The 17,743-nt window shown below is 42.8% G+C and overlaps 1 protein-coding gene across 1 annotated transcript; it reads right to left on the reverse strand.

The window, feature by feature from the left end:
- Positions 1-3,709: 3,709 nt before the first annotated feature.
- NDUFA8 (NADH:ubiquinone oxidoreductase subunit A8) lies at positions 3,710-17,702 on the reverse strand. The gene is made up of 4 exons (XM_033124053.1): positions 17,536-17,702; positions 11,665-11,828; positions 8,164-8,329; positions 3,710-4,023 (listed from the first exon to the last, which is right to left on the reverse strand). Exons 1-4 carry the CDS (start codon positions 17,686-17,688, stop codon positions 3,886-3,888), a joined length of 621 nt encoding a protein of 206 aa, XP_032979944.1. The 5' UTR covers positions 17,689-17,702; the 3' UTR covers positions 3,710-3,885.
- Positions 17,703-17,743: the final 41 nt, after the last annotated feature.

Here is a 17,743-nt window from a genome sequence, read left to right on the forward strand (position 1 = left end):
AGCAACCGGTACTTTTTAAAACCCAAGTATGTCGTGATCCATTTCAGGGCAGAAGAACACATCTTTTATTATAGCCAAAGCTTTTCAGCTAGGATTTGATACCTACAAAGATGGCAATTTACCTCAAAGAATTACTCCTTTTTCTACAAAATTAACTTGTTTTTTTGTTTTGTTCTGTTTTGTTTTTGTAGCAAATAGAGGGTTTGGATGTTCTTTGGAAAGATAAATCTGGCATAATCATTTCCTGATGTCTGTCATGAGCTGGACACTAAAATATAGAAATATAAATAAAAGTCCAGATCTTAGAGTACTGAGGCCAGGAGACACACAATATATCCAGTGCCATGACAGGTGTTACTCAAATAGGGTGCTTAACGATGGCTATCATTCACCAACCCTGTACTAAGCAGTTCATGTGTATAATTCATGACATGCTCAGAGCCATGTAAGGAGGTATTATTGTCCTCCCATTTTACAGATAAGGAAAATAAAGTACAGACAAGTTAAGCACTTGCCTAGGGTCACACAGCTATTACATGACAAGAGCCTGGATTCAGATCCAAACAGCACAACTCCAGAGCCCTCGCGCTCACCCCTCATGCCCTAGTGTATCATGGGAACAAAAGGACAGGAAAGACCACTTCTGGCTGTAGGAAAGGGACGCTTCCTGGGGAAGACAGCACTAGTGTTTGCCTTAAGAGATGGGTAAACTTTCAAGAGGCAGAGATGAGGGAAGGGTTGTTTCCTTGCAAGTGGACGGTGGCATTAGTGAAGATTTGGAAATTGGAAAACACACTTGAGGAATGATATTTGGGAGTCTGTACGGTACACGGTAAGGAGACGTGAGATAATGGTGGTAAAAAATGGGCTAGGCTGAGGCCAGATTATGGAGTGTCCAAATGTCAGTAAGGATTGGGCTTTAGTTACTAGCTACTCAGGAGCCATGGTAGCAAGCTGGAGAATGAACTGGAGGGTGAGATGAACGTAGGAGACCAAATCGGAAGCAGCGTTCATAATCCAGGCAAGGGAACAAAAACAGGCTAGGACAGTGACAGTGAGATACAAGAGGAAGTCACAAATGTGAGAGGTTATAGAAGGAACTCAACAGGACTTGGTGTTGGGATTGCACAGAGGAGTGAGCGGAAGGAGTCAAAAGTGCATCTTATGTTTTGACACTGGAAGGATGGAGACACCACGAACTCAGATAGAGAAGACAGGAACAGGCTTGGCCAAGGAAAAAGCAGATACATTTCCTTTGGGGATGCAAGGAATTAGTCTCTTTATCCTCAAGCCAAACCAGCGGTTAGATTTTCTGACTATCAATTGGAGCCCCGCTCAGGGATCCTTCCCAGGAACTGCTTCCAAATTGTTCTATGACCTTTTACCCACTGAAATGGCGAGATGCGTTTGTTGTGAGAGATTTTAGGAATTTTATCTTCACCTAGACTCTTCAGCCCTAGAAGGCTATGAAGTGGTGTAATGCCATCAAGAATACAGGAAAGCCAAAAGTCAGTTTCTTTGTTCAAGGAATTCAAAGCAAGGTGGGGAGGAGGGGAAGGCAAGAACTGCTGTCCAACTTGGGCAAAAGTTAAAACATCCTAGAATTGAATTTGAAGCCATTAGCAGTTCAGGACTTGTTGCTCTAATTCTAAAGAGGTGAATTAACATTCTTGGAGTGCCGGCAGCTGGACACTGCAGCGGGATAGGTTTGTCAGCCACAGATCCTGCATTCACACGGACAGTATGGTTTATCCCCTTGTTACCCAAAGTGTGGTCCACAGACCAGCAACAGTAGCACCAACCAGCAGCACCAAATCTCAGATCCTACTCCAGACCTATTGAATCAGAATCTCCATTTTAACCAGATCTCCAGGTGATTTATAAGCAGTGGTGTGTATATATATATATATATATATATATATATATATATATATATATACACACACATATACACACACACACACACACACACACACACACACACACATCTATGAAGAGTATAGGCTTTGGTGTATCAGGTGTATCTGGGTTTAAATTTCAGCTTGGCCACTTAGGTTCTACTCACTAGCACTTCACCTCCTGGGCCTTGGTTTCACATTAGAATAACCTTGGGAGCTTTTAGAAATCCCATGCCCCCACCACACTGCAGACCAATTATATCAGAACCTCTGGGGGTGGGATCCAGACATCAGTATTTAAAGGTCTCCAGGTGATTGGCTGCAGCACGCATCCAAGACGAGAACTACTGATGACTTCGAAGGACAAGAGTACGGCCATTAGAAACTCTCTTCGTTTGTATCCCATTTCTACCATTTCTAATAGAAGACTGGAGCTTCTTAACCTCTCCCTAAGCTTTAGTGCCTTCATCTGTGAAAGAGGCATGACATAAAGTAGCATCTCTTTCAAAGGGCTCTGAGCATTGAAGGAGACATATGGAAAGCACTTGGCATACAGTGCTTAATGGTTGTTATTAGTTATACAAGTCCCAGCTTCCTTTGCAGAAGGAACCGAGGAAGCAACACGCAGCCTGAGGTATCCTCCTATAAATGCCACCTGTCCATACTTTCCCCACCAGAGGCGACTTCCAATTACTTGGCCACTCAGAGGGTAATGGATGTTGACTTCGCTGTTTTATAAATGTGAAAACCTATTATTTTTCTTCATTAAATTGGAGAATGAGGCAGAACAGGTAGGAGTAAGTTTCACCCAAAATGTTCCCAACTGTGGGGTCAGAATGGGGTGGGGTAGGGGGAACGCAGACCATGCGGTGCTTTAACTATCCTGACACTTTGGGCAACAGGCCCTGCATCTCAGCTAACGCCTCACAGCAATCTCCCCACTTAAGCGAATCTCGAAGGGGGTGGGAAAGGCCTTTACTCTTCACAACTTCATTTTAGAGCTCTGCACGAAGGCACCCAAGGCCCAGGGAGTCAAGATGACTTACGCAGGGTCATATGCAATTTATTGCCACAACCAGGTGTCAAGTGACCCAGTCAGATGAAGAGGAAATAGCCTCATAGTGAAAAAGAAATTGAATGAAAGGGAAAATGAAGACATAATAGTGCTTTGAACCAGAGCCTTATAAATCCTGCGGCTTTAACCTGCCCAGGAGGTAGATAAGCACGTTCCCTTTAGTCAGTCCTCAAATTCAACCTCTCGCAAGAGGTTAAGGAACACACCCAAGGCTGGAACTGACACTCAGACCTCCCGACTTCCTGGCTTTGGAGCTGAGAGCTCAGCCTCCACCTCTCTTGTCTATCAGGAAAAACATCTGGGTTATAACACTTGAGGATGGGCTATCAGGGGAAGTGGTGGAAGTTTGGTTCTTTAAGGAACTCTGAGCAAGACCTGCTAAAACCGAGCCAGGAGGCCCCTCCCATGGCCTGAGTCACGGGCTCAAAGTTTCTTCACTTCTCCTATCCTGGATGCTTCCCTTGTATGACCTTTAGGGAAATCTATTTGTCAGAGAGGTTGGATGGGAAGAGAGCTCCTCCAAAATGTGTGAACACAGACACACCCCGAGGAGCTGCCTCAGGTAACAAAGCCTTTCCTTTACAGTCATTTCTCTATGATCTAACGGGCTCCCGGCCACACTGGCGAATGCCTACTTAAAGCAAGGAGAGGAACAGGCAGAACCACAAGAAGAAAAGCAAGGGGAAGTCATCTTTAAAGGCCAGAAGGTTATATAAAACATAATAAAATACAACTGTTTCCTTTAAATTTTTTAATGGCCAGGAAATGGTATAGAATAACTGCCAAGTCACATAAATTAACTTTTTTGTTAATGTTTGTGATCCCGGAAAGAACTCTATCAGTCGATGCAAACCGCATGTGAGTTTTCATCAGTTGTCTGGGCACATGACAGTGTGGGCCATGGACCCATCTTTACATGGTCCAGAAAAAAAGGCGGCTGCCATGTTTGGCAGGCTTCAGATCTCCTTCTATCTCAGGGTTGGGCTCTGGTCGTGATCTTGAGTGATAAGGATTATCCGGCAAAGGTCGATCTGTTTTCACTTTGGTGACCTGCGAGGGGTGAAGAGGAAAGACGCAAAGTTGGAAGCTAGATGGAGTAGTCTGTGACCATAAATGTACCTCCCACTGTCTCCTGTTCCCCAACTACTCCTCTTCCTTGAAGCCCCAGAAAAATCACATCTAGACTCACTTAACCCTTGAGTAAACAATGAAGACAGCTCACTTTGTGTCATTCCACATGGCAGAAGTTAGGGATACGGAAGGGTACGGCTCACAGTCTAATGAGGGAGTCAGACAAGAAAATCAACCAAGACTTCCTAAGCAAATTACCATACCTGAGCCGGGAACTGAGTGCTGGGGGAGCAGGGACCCCACACACCTGATCCGTCCTGAAGGCGAGGGGCCTGGACTATTTCTGAGGGGGCAACATTTAGCTTAATCTTGAAGAATGACCAGGAGCCAGCCAGGACAATTGGGGAGGGAAAGACATTCCAAGAAAACAAACAGGACACATGAAAACAGAGGCACGTCTTTAGAATGGCCAAAGCAAGGGCTGCAAGAAAAGGGGCGGGAGATGAAGCACCTAACCACGCATTAGCACGGTTAGAAACGAGGCTGGGCATGCTATTCCAGCTCATCCTCACACCCCCGTGGGTCATTCTGCAGAGTTCAGAGGCCACCTAGCTAACGGTAGAAGAACTAGTACTCAAAGCCAGGTCTGCCCACTCCAGAGCCTGTGCTTTTCAGTAACACGCTACGCTGGGGGGCAGGAACCAGATGATGAAGGTACTGAATGATATGCAAAGGTGTTCGGATTTTGACCTGATGGTAACCTGAAGCAGGAAAGTAACTCAATTACGTCCGCAGGATGGAAGGTGTAGACTGGACAGTGGCAAGATCGCAAGTGAAAGGCTGAGCCAACAGGCCAGGCGAGATGCTGGAACACGGAACCGTGGGTATCAGGGAGAGAGATGGACTACGCCCCGATGGCCACAAAAGTCTCCATCGGAAACCCAGCAGAAACTGTTCTCATTTTAACGATGAGGAAACAGGCCCAGAGAAGTGGAAAGACACAAAGCCAGTTATTAACAGCTGGTTACCTCGTGGTCTGAACTCTGAGTCATCCATGTAGTAACTGGACCGCATTAGTCTTCCTACGTGTACAAATTCGAAAGCCATTTATTATGAACAGCGCTTCCAAGTACACAGTTGCACAATTACTGCAACCACCCTCGGAGGCCTTATCATCTCTAGCTCACAGATGAGGACAGGGAGGCTCTCAGGTAAAGACACATGGGAAGTGTCAGAGTTGGAGCTGGAACCCAAGTCTCCTGACGACAAGTCCAGAGTAGTCTTTTGTATGTTTTTAAAACAGTGTTCTCATCTCTCTGCTATAATTAGAGATCACTATGGTTCCTCATTGCTCGATAGAGTAATTCCACATGCCTCCAGCAGCCATTTGAAGCTCCTTTAAAGGAATTCAAGATATCTATGAAATAAATCGAGAAAAATCTTTCTCAAACTGAGAGTAACAAAAGGACCCCTTTAAAGGACAAACTATTGTGGAAAGAACAATAAAACAACTTCCACTTCCGTGTCACACTCAAAAGAGAAAAGGAGCAGAAGCATGTGGCCAAACTACCTGGTAGGTAAACGAGGCTGGACAGCTTGCTTAACTTTCAAAATTTCCCACCTCTAAAATGACACGACTGTCAGGATAACATACATCAAGTGCCTGATGTATAGATAGCAGATGTGCCATAAGTTATTTTCAATATTAGTATTATAAGGATGATGGAATTACGGATGAGAGAGCAATTCTGCCTAGGAAAGTCAGAAACTTCAAAGAAGAACACGACATCTTGAGCTGAGATTAGACGAGTGAGTAGGAAGAATTCCCTGGGGGAACACAGGAGGGCAGGGCAATCCAGAGGAAACAGAACGCAAAGTGAATGAAGCTCAAATTTAGGCTTCATCCAGCTGATTATCACCTCACCAGGACGAGACTGGGTACTGATTTTAAATATACCTAAAACTGACAATCCTCTTAAAGAAATACACTTTTTGAAGAGCTGAGACAATGACATTTTTTTTTATTTTATAGGTTTTTTAAAAATGTTAATACAAAGATTCCGGAATAAATATGCTTTCTTAACAGTATGATTTTTTAATTCTCCTTTTATGAGACAGAAATGAGAAAAGGTAGTTTTCATTATTAAATGTCTTAAGTTCCACACCACTTCCTAACTTAAGAATTACCAACTATTAAAAATAATTTGTTCAGGGGTGACCAGATGGCTCAGTTGGTTAGAGCATGAGCTCTGAACAGCTGGGTTGCTGGTTCGATTCCCACATGGGATGGTGGACTGAGCCCCCCGCAACTAAAGATTGAAAACTGCACTTGGAGCTGAGCTGCGCCCTCCACAACTGGACTGAAGGGCAACAACTTGGAGCTGATGAGCCCTGGAGAAACTCTGTTGCCCAATATTCCCCAATTAAAATAATAATAATAATAATAATAATAATAATTTGTTCAAATACCATATGATCTCACTTATATGTAGAATCTAAAGAACAAAATAAACAAACAAACAAACAAACAGAAAGACTCATAGATACAAAGAACTGATGGTTACCAGAGGAAAGGGGGGTTGGAGGAAGAGGGTGAAAAAGGTAAGAAGATTAAGTATAAATTGGTAGTTACAAAATAGTCAGGGAGATGTAAAGTACAGCATAGAGAATATAGTCAATAATATTGCAACAAGTATGTATAATGCCCGGTGGGTACGAGCCTCACGGGGCGGGGGGGGGTGGGGGTCACTGTGTAAATTATATAATCTCTCACCACCATGCTGTACACCTGGCACTAATACTGAATGTCAACTGCAATTAAAAAAAAATAACAATTTGCTCAGTGTAGCAAAAAAAGGTATCTGAACTGAAATAATTAATCCAGATACAAACATCAAAAACAAATTGCTGAGCCATTCATCTACTTATGACACCATGCTGAAGACCCGACTATCCACAAATACTATACACAAATAGAAGGGAAGGAACATAACTGTGGAACAATATGTCAGGCGTAAGGCTGGAGAGTCACAAAGGCTCTCTAGCTTAACCCTCACAGAAAACTAGGGATTAATACTGGTCCCATTCTGTAGACGCGGGAGGATAGGAAATGTTAGGCAATTTGCTCAGGATCCCATAGCGACTAAGTAGTGGAACTACGATTCACATCTACTGTCTGTCTCCATTCACACCCTGAGTTCATCCCCAATGCCTTGGTACCTATGCTGTCCCAGAGGGAAGGGAGGGTAATGAGGCTGAGAAGCAGGGCTAAGTCAGATCGTAAAGGGCCTTGTATGCCATGATCTGGGGAGGATGCTTCATCTTGCAAGCTATAGAGAGCCCCTAACAAGTTTTTTAAAAGAAAGTGACATTGGATTCATTTTCCACACAGATCATGCCTGTAGTGAAGATGTAATTATGTCCTAAATTCTTTTTCAATTTCAAAGGATGTGCTGTCTTCTAAAATCTGAACTGATCCAGCCTCCCCTCCCAGAAATTCACGTAGCCCAGGTTAAGAATTGTCCAAGAAATGGGGGCAGGGAGAGGATTCAAAAATTTTTCTAGGAGTTGCTGATCTATAGGAATTGACAGAATAAAAGGAAAAAGAGTAAGAAGTGAAGAAAAAAGACACTCAAGTTTTTAGCTTTGATGCTTCAACAGATGGTGTTATCACAACTGAGATAGGAAATGTAGGAGAAAGTTAGGAAAACATGCTTTTTAAACTACAGGCATGTACTTTTTTTTACCTTCGGTATGTTCCTGAAAACTCTGGCATAACCCTGATCCTATTTCCCCACTGAATTCAACAATTACATCAATGTTTTCAACTGACAGTGTCCCCTGACATTCTGTTTATCCTCATCTACTCCCTTCTGTTCTTCAATTAGCTAATTAACCACAAACAAATCTGCACATACTGCAAGAGCTATTGAAAGGAGTGCCTCCATTAAATAAACTGCCTTCAGGATTGTGTATAATCGCTCCCTAATTAACCTGTTAGGTAAATTTGGATTTCTCAAATCATACCTGACCTGCACTCTCTGACCCTTTTCTGACCATCTCTTGCCTTTACCCATCCCTCAGTGAGCGAGTTGCCTGCCAGCAGGACACACTTTTTACCTTGGACAGCTCTCCCAGGTCAGGTCGCACCCAGCCCAGCTTGTCCAGCACACACTCGTCAAACTTTGCCTGTTGTTTGCGACAGCGACGAAATAGCTGCAGGCCAGAATAATCGATGCAGGTCCAGTATTCTGTAAAAGGCTCTGCACAGTGACGCTTTATCTGCCTGGAAAAGAGGGCTAAGTTAGGGGGAGCTCTTCGCAAAACAATGAAAAACAGAGACGTGGGGAAAAAATAGGTACAGACCTCAAATACAAAGCCTTGTTCTTTGAACAGGATGGAAATAAATACTCTTACCTCACTTACAAGACAAGAGAGCCTTAGGTCGAGAATCAATAAGGAAAAAAAGACTTCTGAGGGATAAGACCTAATTTCTTTATGCAGCAAAAATAAATGAGAAGAAATGTCAAAAGACCGTGGTCAAACGTGCATATACTCTACTCAGAGGAGAACTCCTCATTTTTTCTTCTTGTCTTTAGATCCAATTCTAAAGATTACCAGCTTAGCAAGTTTAGAAAAGAAGTAGGCATAATCAGAGATGGGCATGCAGACAGAGGTGACAGATAATGGCAAAGAGGGAGACAGAATTATGAAAAGCAATACACAAACTACCAAGCAGAACATCCCAGGGTCACTCAGTACATATGCAAACTGCCATACACTCCTTAAAAGCTCAAGGTCTTCATTCTCTTAATGCGCTGAACCAAAACAGAGATTTCCATTGTCATTAATAACGTTAAATTATATTTGGTGCTCTCTGTTCAGAAGCAAGGTAGCATATGAATTCATTCTGCGACCACCAAAAAAGGCTGAAGAAAAAGTACCTCTTGTGTATAAAAGGGATAAGCCGCAATTATTTTGCAGAATTCCTCTTCTCTTACCATTCAACCTTCCTAGTAATCAAATAAATGCAAACTAAAGCAAGAATAAAATACCATTATTTTACATAGAAGCTGTATTTGAGGCAGTGGAAGAAATGCAGAACACGTCCTTCCTCCAAAGGAATAATTACGAACAGCTTGCTTGTTATATTCCAAGAATCTAGCTACACTCAACACAGGAATCTTATTTACCATGGCTCAGGAAGAATCTCAGAGATGGTCTAAGGAAATACATAGTGAAAAATCTGCTTTCCATTCCTGCTTCGTTCCCCTCCTGGGAGGCGACCATTGTTACCAGTTTTTCATGTACCCTTCCAGGTATTCTGAGTATAACCTTGGAGGTGGTGGGGTGTGCAAGAGGAAGGAAGAAGGACTATCAAAGCCGTAGGGGGCTTTTCTGAAATACCTCTAGCCCTGCTGAGCTGGATTTCCATGGTACACAAAATTGCACCCACCAAACCTCTACCTGAGAATCACTCTGGTTTCCAATGGGAGTTTCATATTCTTCCAAAATGCTGCGGCACAAGGCCTGCAGATCAGTACTCTAATACTTAGTCTCTGTTCTGGACCCTGTCACCCTGGCACCCACACCCAACAAGACAGTTACATACCAGTGCCTACAACAAGCAACTTCAGCAGTGAGGAATTCCTCTCATGGAGGCAGTTAAGTACCTCGGAAGCTTGTGAAATACAAACATTTCCCACTTAAACGTACCATGTCTGGGCCAAAGGAGAAACGCTTTGCCAAAATTCTCTTAGAAAATAAAAAATTTGGAAGCATTTGAAATCTTGCTTCCTGGCAGTGTTGTCAGTTTTGGCTCAAATAAACTCTTACTTAAAAAAAAAAAATGTTTAAATAAAAAATTTAAAAATAAACAACTGTTAGCAATCAAATCAATGCAAATTCAAGCAAGAATTCAGTGCCATTTTGTATCTATCAAATATTTAAATAATAGGTGACACTGGTACCAAGATACAGTGCTGAAGACAGTGTAACTGACTCAACGTCAAAAAATGGCAACTGTTGTTGAAGAGCCACAAAACATATTGAAAGCCTGTTATAAAATAACCTCACTGCTGGGAAATTTATGCCAAGGATTGATGAAAAAATGAAAAAGCTCTCCACACAAAGGTAATCACTGCAGACTTATGCAAAACCATCAAAGCTGGAATCCACAGTGATGTTTAATAACAGGAATTGGTCAGGTACATTATGGTTGGTTTACTGACTGATGGAATATTACATAGCCAGTAAAAATGATGATCATGAAGACAATATAGCAATTTGAGAGAAAGTTCCCAATAGTTTCAAGTGAAAAATGAATTTTAAAAGACACACTATGACTTTAACCACAAAAATATCTCTACATGTGGACACGGACAGCAGAAACAAGAAAGGAGTGCAGCTATTATGCAAAGAAATTTGATTTTTTCCTCTAACGTCATTATAACAGACATCTGTGGGTTTTGCCACGCCAGCAGTCACTCCCTATTCTTCTCTAACATCCTTCTCATTTTCGTTTAGGAAACAACCCCTCCCAACCTCCCAGCAATGTGGTTTAGATGAATCAAGTCTACTCCCACTTCAGGCCTGACCAATCACAGCATTTTATCTCCTGAAACACAACTGATTCAAAGACGTGCACATGAAATCAACCCACCAGGCCAATCGGACTCAGTCCAGGGACCTCTGCCCAAATTACTGGAGAATTGGCACTCTTTATCTACAGCTGCTAAGCAAGGAGCATAGCAGCTTGGAGTGGCTGGTAACCATTTTTGCTGTAGCAAGGAAAGAGGCTGTCTGAAAAGGAGTCTGACAGAGAAAAGCAGAAGGGGAAGAAGAGGAGAGGCAAAAAGACACCCGTCACTGTGAAATTATTTAAGCCCTTGAATCCAGCCCTGCCTGCTACCAGTCCCATTTCTGGACTTCCGAGTTACACGAGGCAATTCCCTTTGAGTTGAGTTTCTGTCCCTTTCAATAGAGATCTGACTAATATGGCTGTTAAAACATTTTTCTACAACTATAATTTCGACTTTTTTTTTTACTTACAGTATCAAGCACAGAGACCTACCCAAAAACTTGGCTCTGAATATACTTTTCTTTCCATAATTGTGTGTTCCGTGGTAATGATAAAGATAACCACCATGCTTCCCCGAAAATAAGACCTAACCGGAAAATAAGCCCTACCATGATTTTTCAGGATGACATTTCCTGAACATAAGCCCTAATGCGTCTTTTGGAGCAAAAATTAATATAAGACCTGGTCTTATTTTTGGGGAAACACGGAATCTAGTGATTTCCACTAGCAAGCACTGAGCTGAGTTGTTCTTAGGTGCCTTTTCAAATTTTTCATAACAACCCTACATAAGACAGGTATTATTCTAACAATTTGGAAACTGAGATTCACGGAGATGGAAGCACTTGCCAAATAATAAAGGACAAATAACATAACTGTATCACTTACTGTGTGCTTGCTTTGGTCTACCTGCTTTCCAAGCCTTGCATTTCCTACTAAAATGAGTCACTAAAAGACCCTTCCCTTTAACGAGCTGGACGTTCACTGCGACACATACGCCTTGGTGTTTCACCCAAGCAGGTGTGATGTGAAAAGACTCTTACTTGAAGAAGTCCAGAGCGCACTTGTTGACAAGCTTGCCTTCCTCCAAACACCGCCGCGGGTCCTTCTCTTCCCAGCGGCACAGCATGAACTCCTTGTTGGGCTTGTCGCACTGCGCTCCATAGTGATGGGCCGCAGCTTTAAGCACAGAGGAACTGACCTTGACCTGGGGAAAGGCACAGTGGGAGAAAGCACACAGCTGTGTGACTGGGACATCACTTCCCCCACTTCACCTCACGCTGGTCACAACAGAGAGAACACAAAGGCAGCGGCTCAGACGGTGCAGTGAAAAGGAAGGCAGGGGACTGCCCAAATAACCCTTTAGAAGCTTCCGTGCTTTAGAGATCCCCGAGCTCTAGCAAACGGCAGCCCCAACAGAACCCTCAGGTCTTTATGACAGAGAAAGTGGTGCTCCAAAGGAAGACGGAAGCTTCTGGGACATAATGGGAGGAACCAACTCTGGGGGCTTTCTTGAGTCTCCTCTACAGGAACAAAAGAAATAGAATATTAGAACATACGAGAATATTAGATAGTACAGAGGGTACCAAAAAAATGTATACACATTTTAAGAAAGGAAAAAACTGTATTAAAATTGTACTACAAGGAATGGTGCCAGCATTCATTTGATGAACGCCATCTTGTAAGCGAACATCATACTACACACTGCTACTGTAACTCAACTTGGAAAAGTAATACATAGGTAACATCTCTTAAAATGTATACAGTTTTTTGGCACCCCCAGTATATATCTAGTATTAGAACAGTAAAATGTATCTAATAGTAGAACGATACATTACTAATAAAGTATTAAAATTTGTGAATTTTTAGAAATTATAGTGTCCATCCATGGTAGCCATCCCTAAAACTATGTCAGTCTCACTCACATTCCAGGTCATTTTCTGGAGAAACAGTGTGGCTACAGCTAAGCTCACAGGGAAATGCACACAGTCCCAGGCCTATGGAACCGCTGCGGCAGCGACAGTCCCGCTGGCCTTTTCTGTACGTACTACCTTTTCCGGCGTCAGTACCACAGTTTTAATTACTGCAACTTAACAGAACACTTTGTTATCTGGGAGGACCATTCTCCTCATTATTCTTCGTTTTCAAAATTGTCTTGGCCATTCTTCCAAACAAACACCACCCCACCTCACCCCCCCCCAAAACAACTGGAGTTGTAGTAAGTTTAGTTATATATTAAATGAGAAGGGAACAGGGAATTCTACATCACTGGGTCTCTGCTCCAATTTGACCTCCTCAGAGAGTCTTCTCCTAGTCACTTTATATAAACCAGCATCGGTGGTCACTCCGGTGCGTCCACTAGAATGTAAGCTCCCAGAGGGCAGGGATTTTGTTTTCCACAGATATCCAATACAGTCAAGATGTCAGTTCTCCCTAAACCAAACTGTAATTGAATTAACGTTTACTGTGGTTCACCAGGCAGTCAAATAGTACGGAGCACGAGCAGCGCGGCTGAGCACTGACTCTGTGCCCGAGACTGGGGATACGACAGTTACAAAAGAGATAAGAATCCAGGAATTATGCCCTCTCGTCCAGAACACAGTATGCCTCTCCATTTATTCAGGTCATTTTGATGTTCTTCGGTTAAAATTAGTTTCCTTCATATAGGAACGATGCATGTTTTTTTTATTCCTCAAGTATGTTAACATTTTTGACATACTTGTCAAAATGTCCTCCTATCTAAGTAGGAATATTTTTCTATTAGATTTCAAATTGGTTACTGCTTGTTTGTACAGTGCGTCTTCTCTCTAGCCATATCTTACTAAATATCTTACTGATCTTGTTAGTTCTGATACGAAACTAATGAGAATTAACGGAAAAACTTCCATTTATAAATAAAACTGTCTCCCTTCCTTTCTGATATTTATATCTTTTTCTTCTTCTTCTCTTTCCTTTCTTTTTGCCCTGACCAAAATCTCCAGGATAATACAGATGAACAGCAATGGCAGTAGGCATCCTTGCCTTTTTCTAAACTTTAAAACACAGTTTTGGAATGACATTTGTTTGGGATATAGTTGTTTGGCTATTCCTCATCAAGGAAGTTTCTTTCTAATCCTAATTAGTAGTATTTTACTATTGCTATTTTGTCCACCACGAAAGTCTGAAATGTTCAGGTTTCTTTTTCATTAATCTATAAATGTAGTATAGAGCATTTACACATTTTCTAAAACTGACCAATTGTATCTAGAATAAAATCTAGCCTGTCATAGTGTACTATGCTTTAAGATAGCACTGGATTTGATTTGCAAATATTTTTCATGGATTTTTATGCGAGAATAATTTTATAATTATTTGTATTATAATAAAAATTTTATTTTTTATGAATTTCACACAGCTTAGGTTAAATTATTAGTAAGATAAAAGGCAAGGAAAATGAAGAAAGTAATTCATCTATACACTACAGGAAGAGGAGAATAAAGTTACGACTATGTCTACTAATGTCACACCTGTTATAATTATCAAAGCAAAGGTTAACTTATGATGTAAGTGAAATCTGCCATGTCAACTCTCATAAATCTGTTTAAAATCTGTAAAATTTTATATTCCAGTTTTTAGTAATAAGAGTTTATTTAGGTTCATTGAGTGGTAAACACTTGTTTGCTATATTATCCATAAAGAGTTGGGAGAATAAAAATCAAGACTCGAACTGATTTAATAACTCAAATGCTTTCACAGCTCTCATGCCCAAAAAGCCACTGACATGCTTTGCTTTACTTTTCTACAAATGTAGAGGTCTTATAAAAATATAGGTATACCCACGATGCTGAGCATGTAAAATAAGCTGTCACAGGGAATTAAAGGATGAGAAACCCACATGGAATCTATCCTGAGGAAAAAGAGAGCCGTTCTCCAGATGACAGGTCAGTGGCAACCAAATAACTGGAATCTAGAGACTGTGACCTCCAATCAGGCCTCTTCCCATTATTGAGATGGCAAGGAACTTCAGATGTCACCATCGCCCTTCACCTGCTGCTTCACTAAGACTGATGGATTCCGACAGAAACAACATCTTTTCACAGCTGCTTACCGTGAATACCCTCTCAAATTCATTCAGCTCCCTTTGTCTCAAAGAACACAGAATTTCAATGTCCCCCTTCATTTATCCTCACAATAGCAGGTTTATATTAGTCTGCAGGTGTAGAAAGGGAGGCAGAAAAAGTCTTACAATCTAGTATACAGTTTTCTAGTCCTCTTCTCTCTCTCTTAAACCATGTCTGCGCCTCTTTTTATAGGACTTAATTTATGCTATGCCTTATATTTTACTTAATTTATGTAAAAGGGAGGATAATAGTACTTATTCGGTGGAACTGTTGTGATTAAATGAGTTACTACATACAAATATATTAAGAACAGTGCCTAGCACATAGAAAGCACATCATAAACGTTAGCTCTTCTTTCTGCTGAAAACTGTCAGTGTGTACAAGGAGCTTCCAGCCCAAAGCTCTGCCTACTTTTCCCATCAGGATTTGTCATAACTCCAAAGTCAATGAGGCCCAAAATGTGTCCAACTTGCCCCTCAAGCCTGCTCCTTCTGGCTTCTTCACTCAACCTATCGTCAGGGTGCAAATCTGACATGGATTCCTCAATTTTCCTGCCTCTGATACCTAAGTTGTTGCTCAGTCTGATCAATTCTGGGCAAATTTGTCGTTGCCTCTCTAAACATAATCACCAGTTATGGTGAGGTCATTAATATCTTCCTCAATTATTTCAACGGCCACCAAGACTAGTCTCCCCACTTTTCTTGTCCTCCCTTCAACCCATTCTTCACAGAGCTGCTGGAGTGATCTTCCTAAAAGACAATTCGTATCTTACTCTGCTATTAAAACAAATTAGCAACAAAACCCTTGACAGATTCAAGCATAACAGCAGCATAAAGCCTAAATGTGCTATGAGGTATTCAAAGCCTTCTGGATCCAGACTTTTCACTTACGACACTTCAAACAGGAATCTCTTGTGGTTCCCAGAACCCATTTTGGGTCCCCTGCATTTCCCCATCTCCTTACCTTTGCTCAGATCCCACCCTGGCTTAGAAAGCTCGTCTCCATCTCTGCCTGTAATTCTTACATTATGCCCAAGAAGTGCTTTCTGTTCCCTTTATAGCCTCAGAGAATTATACAGCTAGAATCACTTCATCTTGCAAATAAAAGTGTCTACAAATGCTAAAAGTGACTAATCAAGGTAACCAAGCAATTAGGCCTAGAATTTAGATACAACTTCAAATCCTACTCTTTTCTTAAGCCATGTCTGCCCCTCTTCCATAGCATTTAATCTTGTACTTTATTTATGTAATTATGTTTCTCAATTCAACTGTGTGCAGCCTAAAGGCAAATTTATTCCAGATATAGAATACTTGCAGGAAGTAAAACCTCAGATGTTTGTTGAACCAAATTAAAGTTCATGAAAAATACAGCAACTTGAGACTAAGCCAGCTTCACAGTAGGGCAAGAAACAAAAGACTGACTGTTGGCAGCACCCCCCACCCCCCGTTTTAGTAAATGTCACTTTATTATAAAGTCCCTGAACACAACTAAAAATTTCTTCATCGGAGGAAAATAATAGTTGCCATTCTCACAGGCATATATGAAGTGAAGTAATGCAGGTAAAACACTTAACATGGTGCCTGGGATGTAATTTCTGGCACACAATTTTTAGTCTTGCCCTCCCTCTCCTCCAGTGTCGCCTGATCTTCCCGTCGGGCCATGAAACTCCTCTCTCCTCTGCCTTAACACCTTCCGCCTTTCCCCATCACCTTACTTATAGGATAAAGTCCAAACTGCTCAGTCTGGCCTTGTGGAGATTGTGTCCTGGTCCTTTTTGAGCCCAAGACACCTCTTCCGGCTCCGCAACTGCCGCTGCCCACCAACACTGAAGTGTCATCAAACAGGACTTGTGTCGCGAAGCACAAAATGGTTCTGTGAAGCCTTCCCACTCGTTTGGGCTTTTGTCCGTAATTCAGTAACTTAAAAGCATGGGTTTTAAAATCAGGCCTGGGTTCCCGGTCCAGGTCTCCCACCTACCAGCTACGTGACCTTGGGCCAATCACCTCTTCTCTCAGGGCCTGTTTCCTTAGGAGGCCAGTTGTATCCTCCCTTAGTGTTGCCAGGAGGGTTCCCTGAATTAATGCATGTAAATCCCACCGGCCGTGGAGAAAAGGCTTGATCATGTTTGCTGTAATTCGTCTCGTGCTGTCTCCATTCCTCAAGCACTAACTACACTGCACTGTAATTGCCTCTTTGTATGTCTGGCTCCGTATTAGATTATAAGCTCTGTGAGGGCAGGGGCATTATCTCTTACTTACTTTCCAGTGTCTGTTCACATGGTAATTACTCCAATGATAGCTCTTGAATAACTAAATGCCTCAAATGTCTTATTACCAAACACCTTCCCAGGGCTGTGAAGCAACTGCACGCTCCAAACTCAGATCCTTTTCCTGGGCTTCCCAGTTCCACTCTAACGCCCTCTGCACCGACGATGCTTTTTAAGGTAACTGTCCCTGTGTCTCTCGACGGTGAGCACCCCGGGTTGTATACTCACTTCGCAGGGCGGTCTGAGTATCACATGGCATGAAGTAAGGAAAGCGTCCCTGGCAGGTGCTTAATAAAAACTATCACTATCATTCACGTAAAGACGCAGGTCGCTGTGGAGCAGGGGGCAGTTCTCGAGCCACCGCGGGCTGAGGTGGGGCGCTTCCCGGAGCTGAGGAAGGGGCGTCCGGGGGTGGACCTACACACGTGTTGGGGGGCATGGGGTCGGGGGTCCGGGACCTGGAGTCCGCTGAGCTGAAGCAGGGCTGGGCCCAGGCCCGGGAACTGCAGCCCGATGCCCCGCTTGCCTGTCCTCCGGACGAGCCTCACCTCCTGCACTTTCAGCTCCTCCACAGTGGGCAGCTCCACTATCCCCGGCATGATGGCTGTCGCCCTGAGGCGGACGAGGCACCCGCGGCTGCGTCGCCCCCGTCTCCTTGAACTCCCCTTTCGACCGCCAAGGGCCACCTCGTGCCTGCGCATGCGCAGCCGGCGGGACGCAGGCGCACTGCTCTGCCCAACTGCGAGCCACAGAGCG

Source organism: Rhinolophus ferrumequinum, chromosome 12, assembly GCF_004115265.2.
Source record: "Rhinolophus ferrumequinum isolate MPI-CBG mRhiFer1 chromosome 12, mRhiFer1_v1.p, whole genome shotgun sequence".
NCBI lineage: Eukaryota > Metazoa > Chordata > Mammalia > Chiroptera > Rhinolophidae > Rhinolophus > Rhinolophus ferrumequinum.

Bases quoted from the DNA above. Each gene is read 5' to 3' on its own strand.
- NDUFA8 (XM_033124053.1), bottom strand. From the start codon at position 17,688: ATGCGCAGGCACGAGGTGGCCCTTGGCGGTCGAAAGGGGAGTTCAAGG. The intron at 11,829-17,535 runs GTGAGGCTCGTC...GCCTTTCCCCAG, and splicing joins AGGAGCTGAAAGTGCAGGAG to GTCAAGGTCAGTTCCTCTGT. The intron at 4,024-8,163 runs GTAAAAAGTGTG...CACCCCTCGCAG, and splicing joins ACCTGGGAGAGCTGTCCAAG to GTCACCAAAGTGAAAACAGA.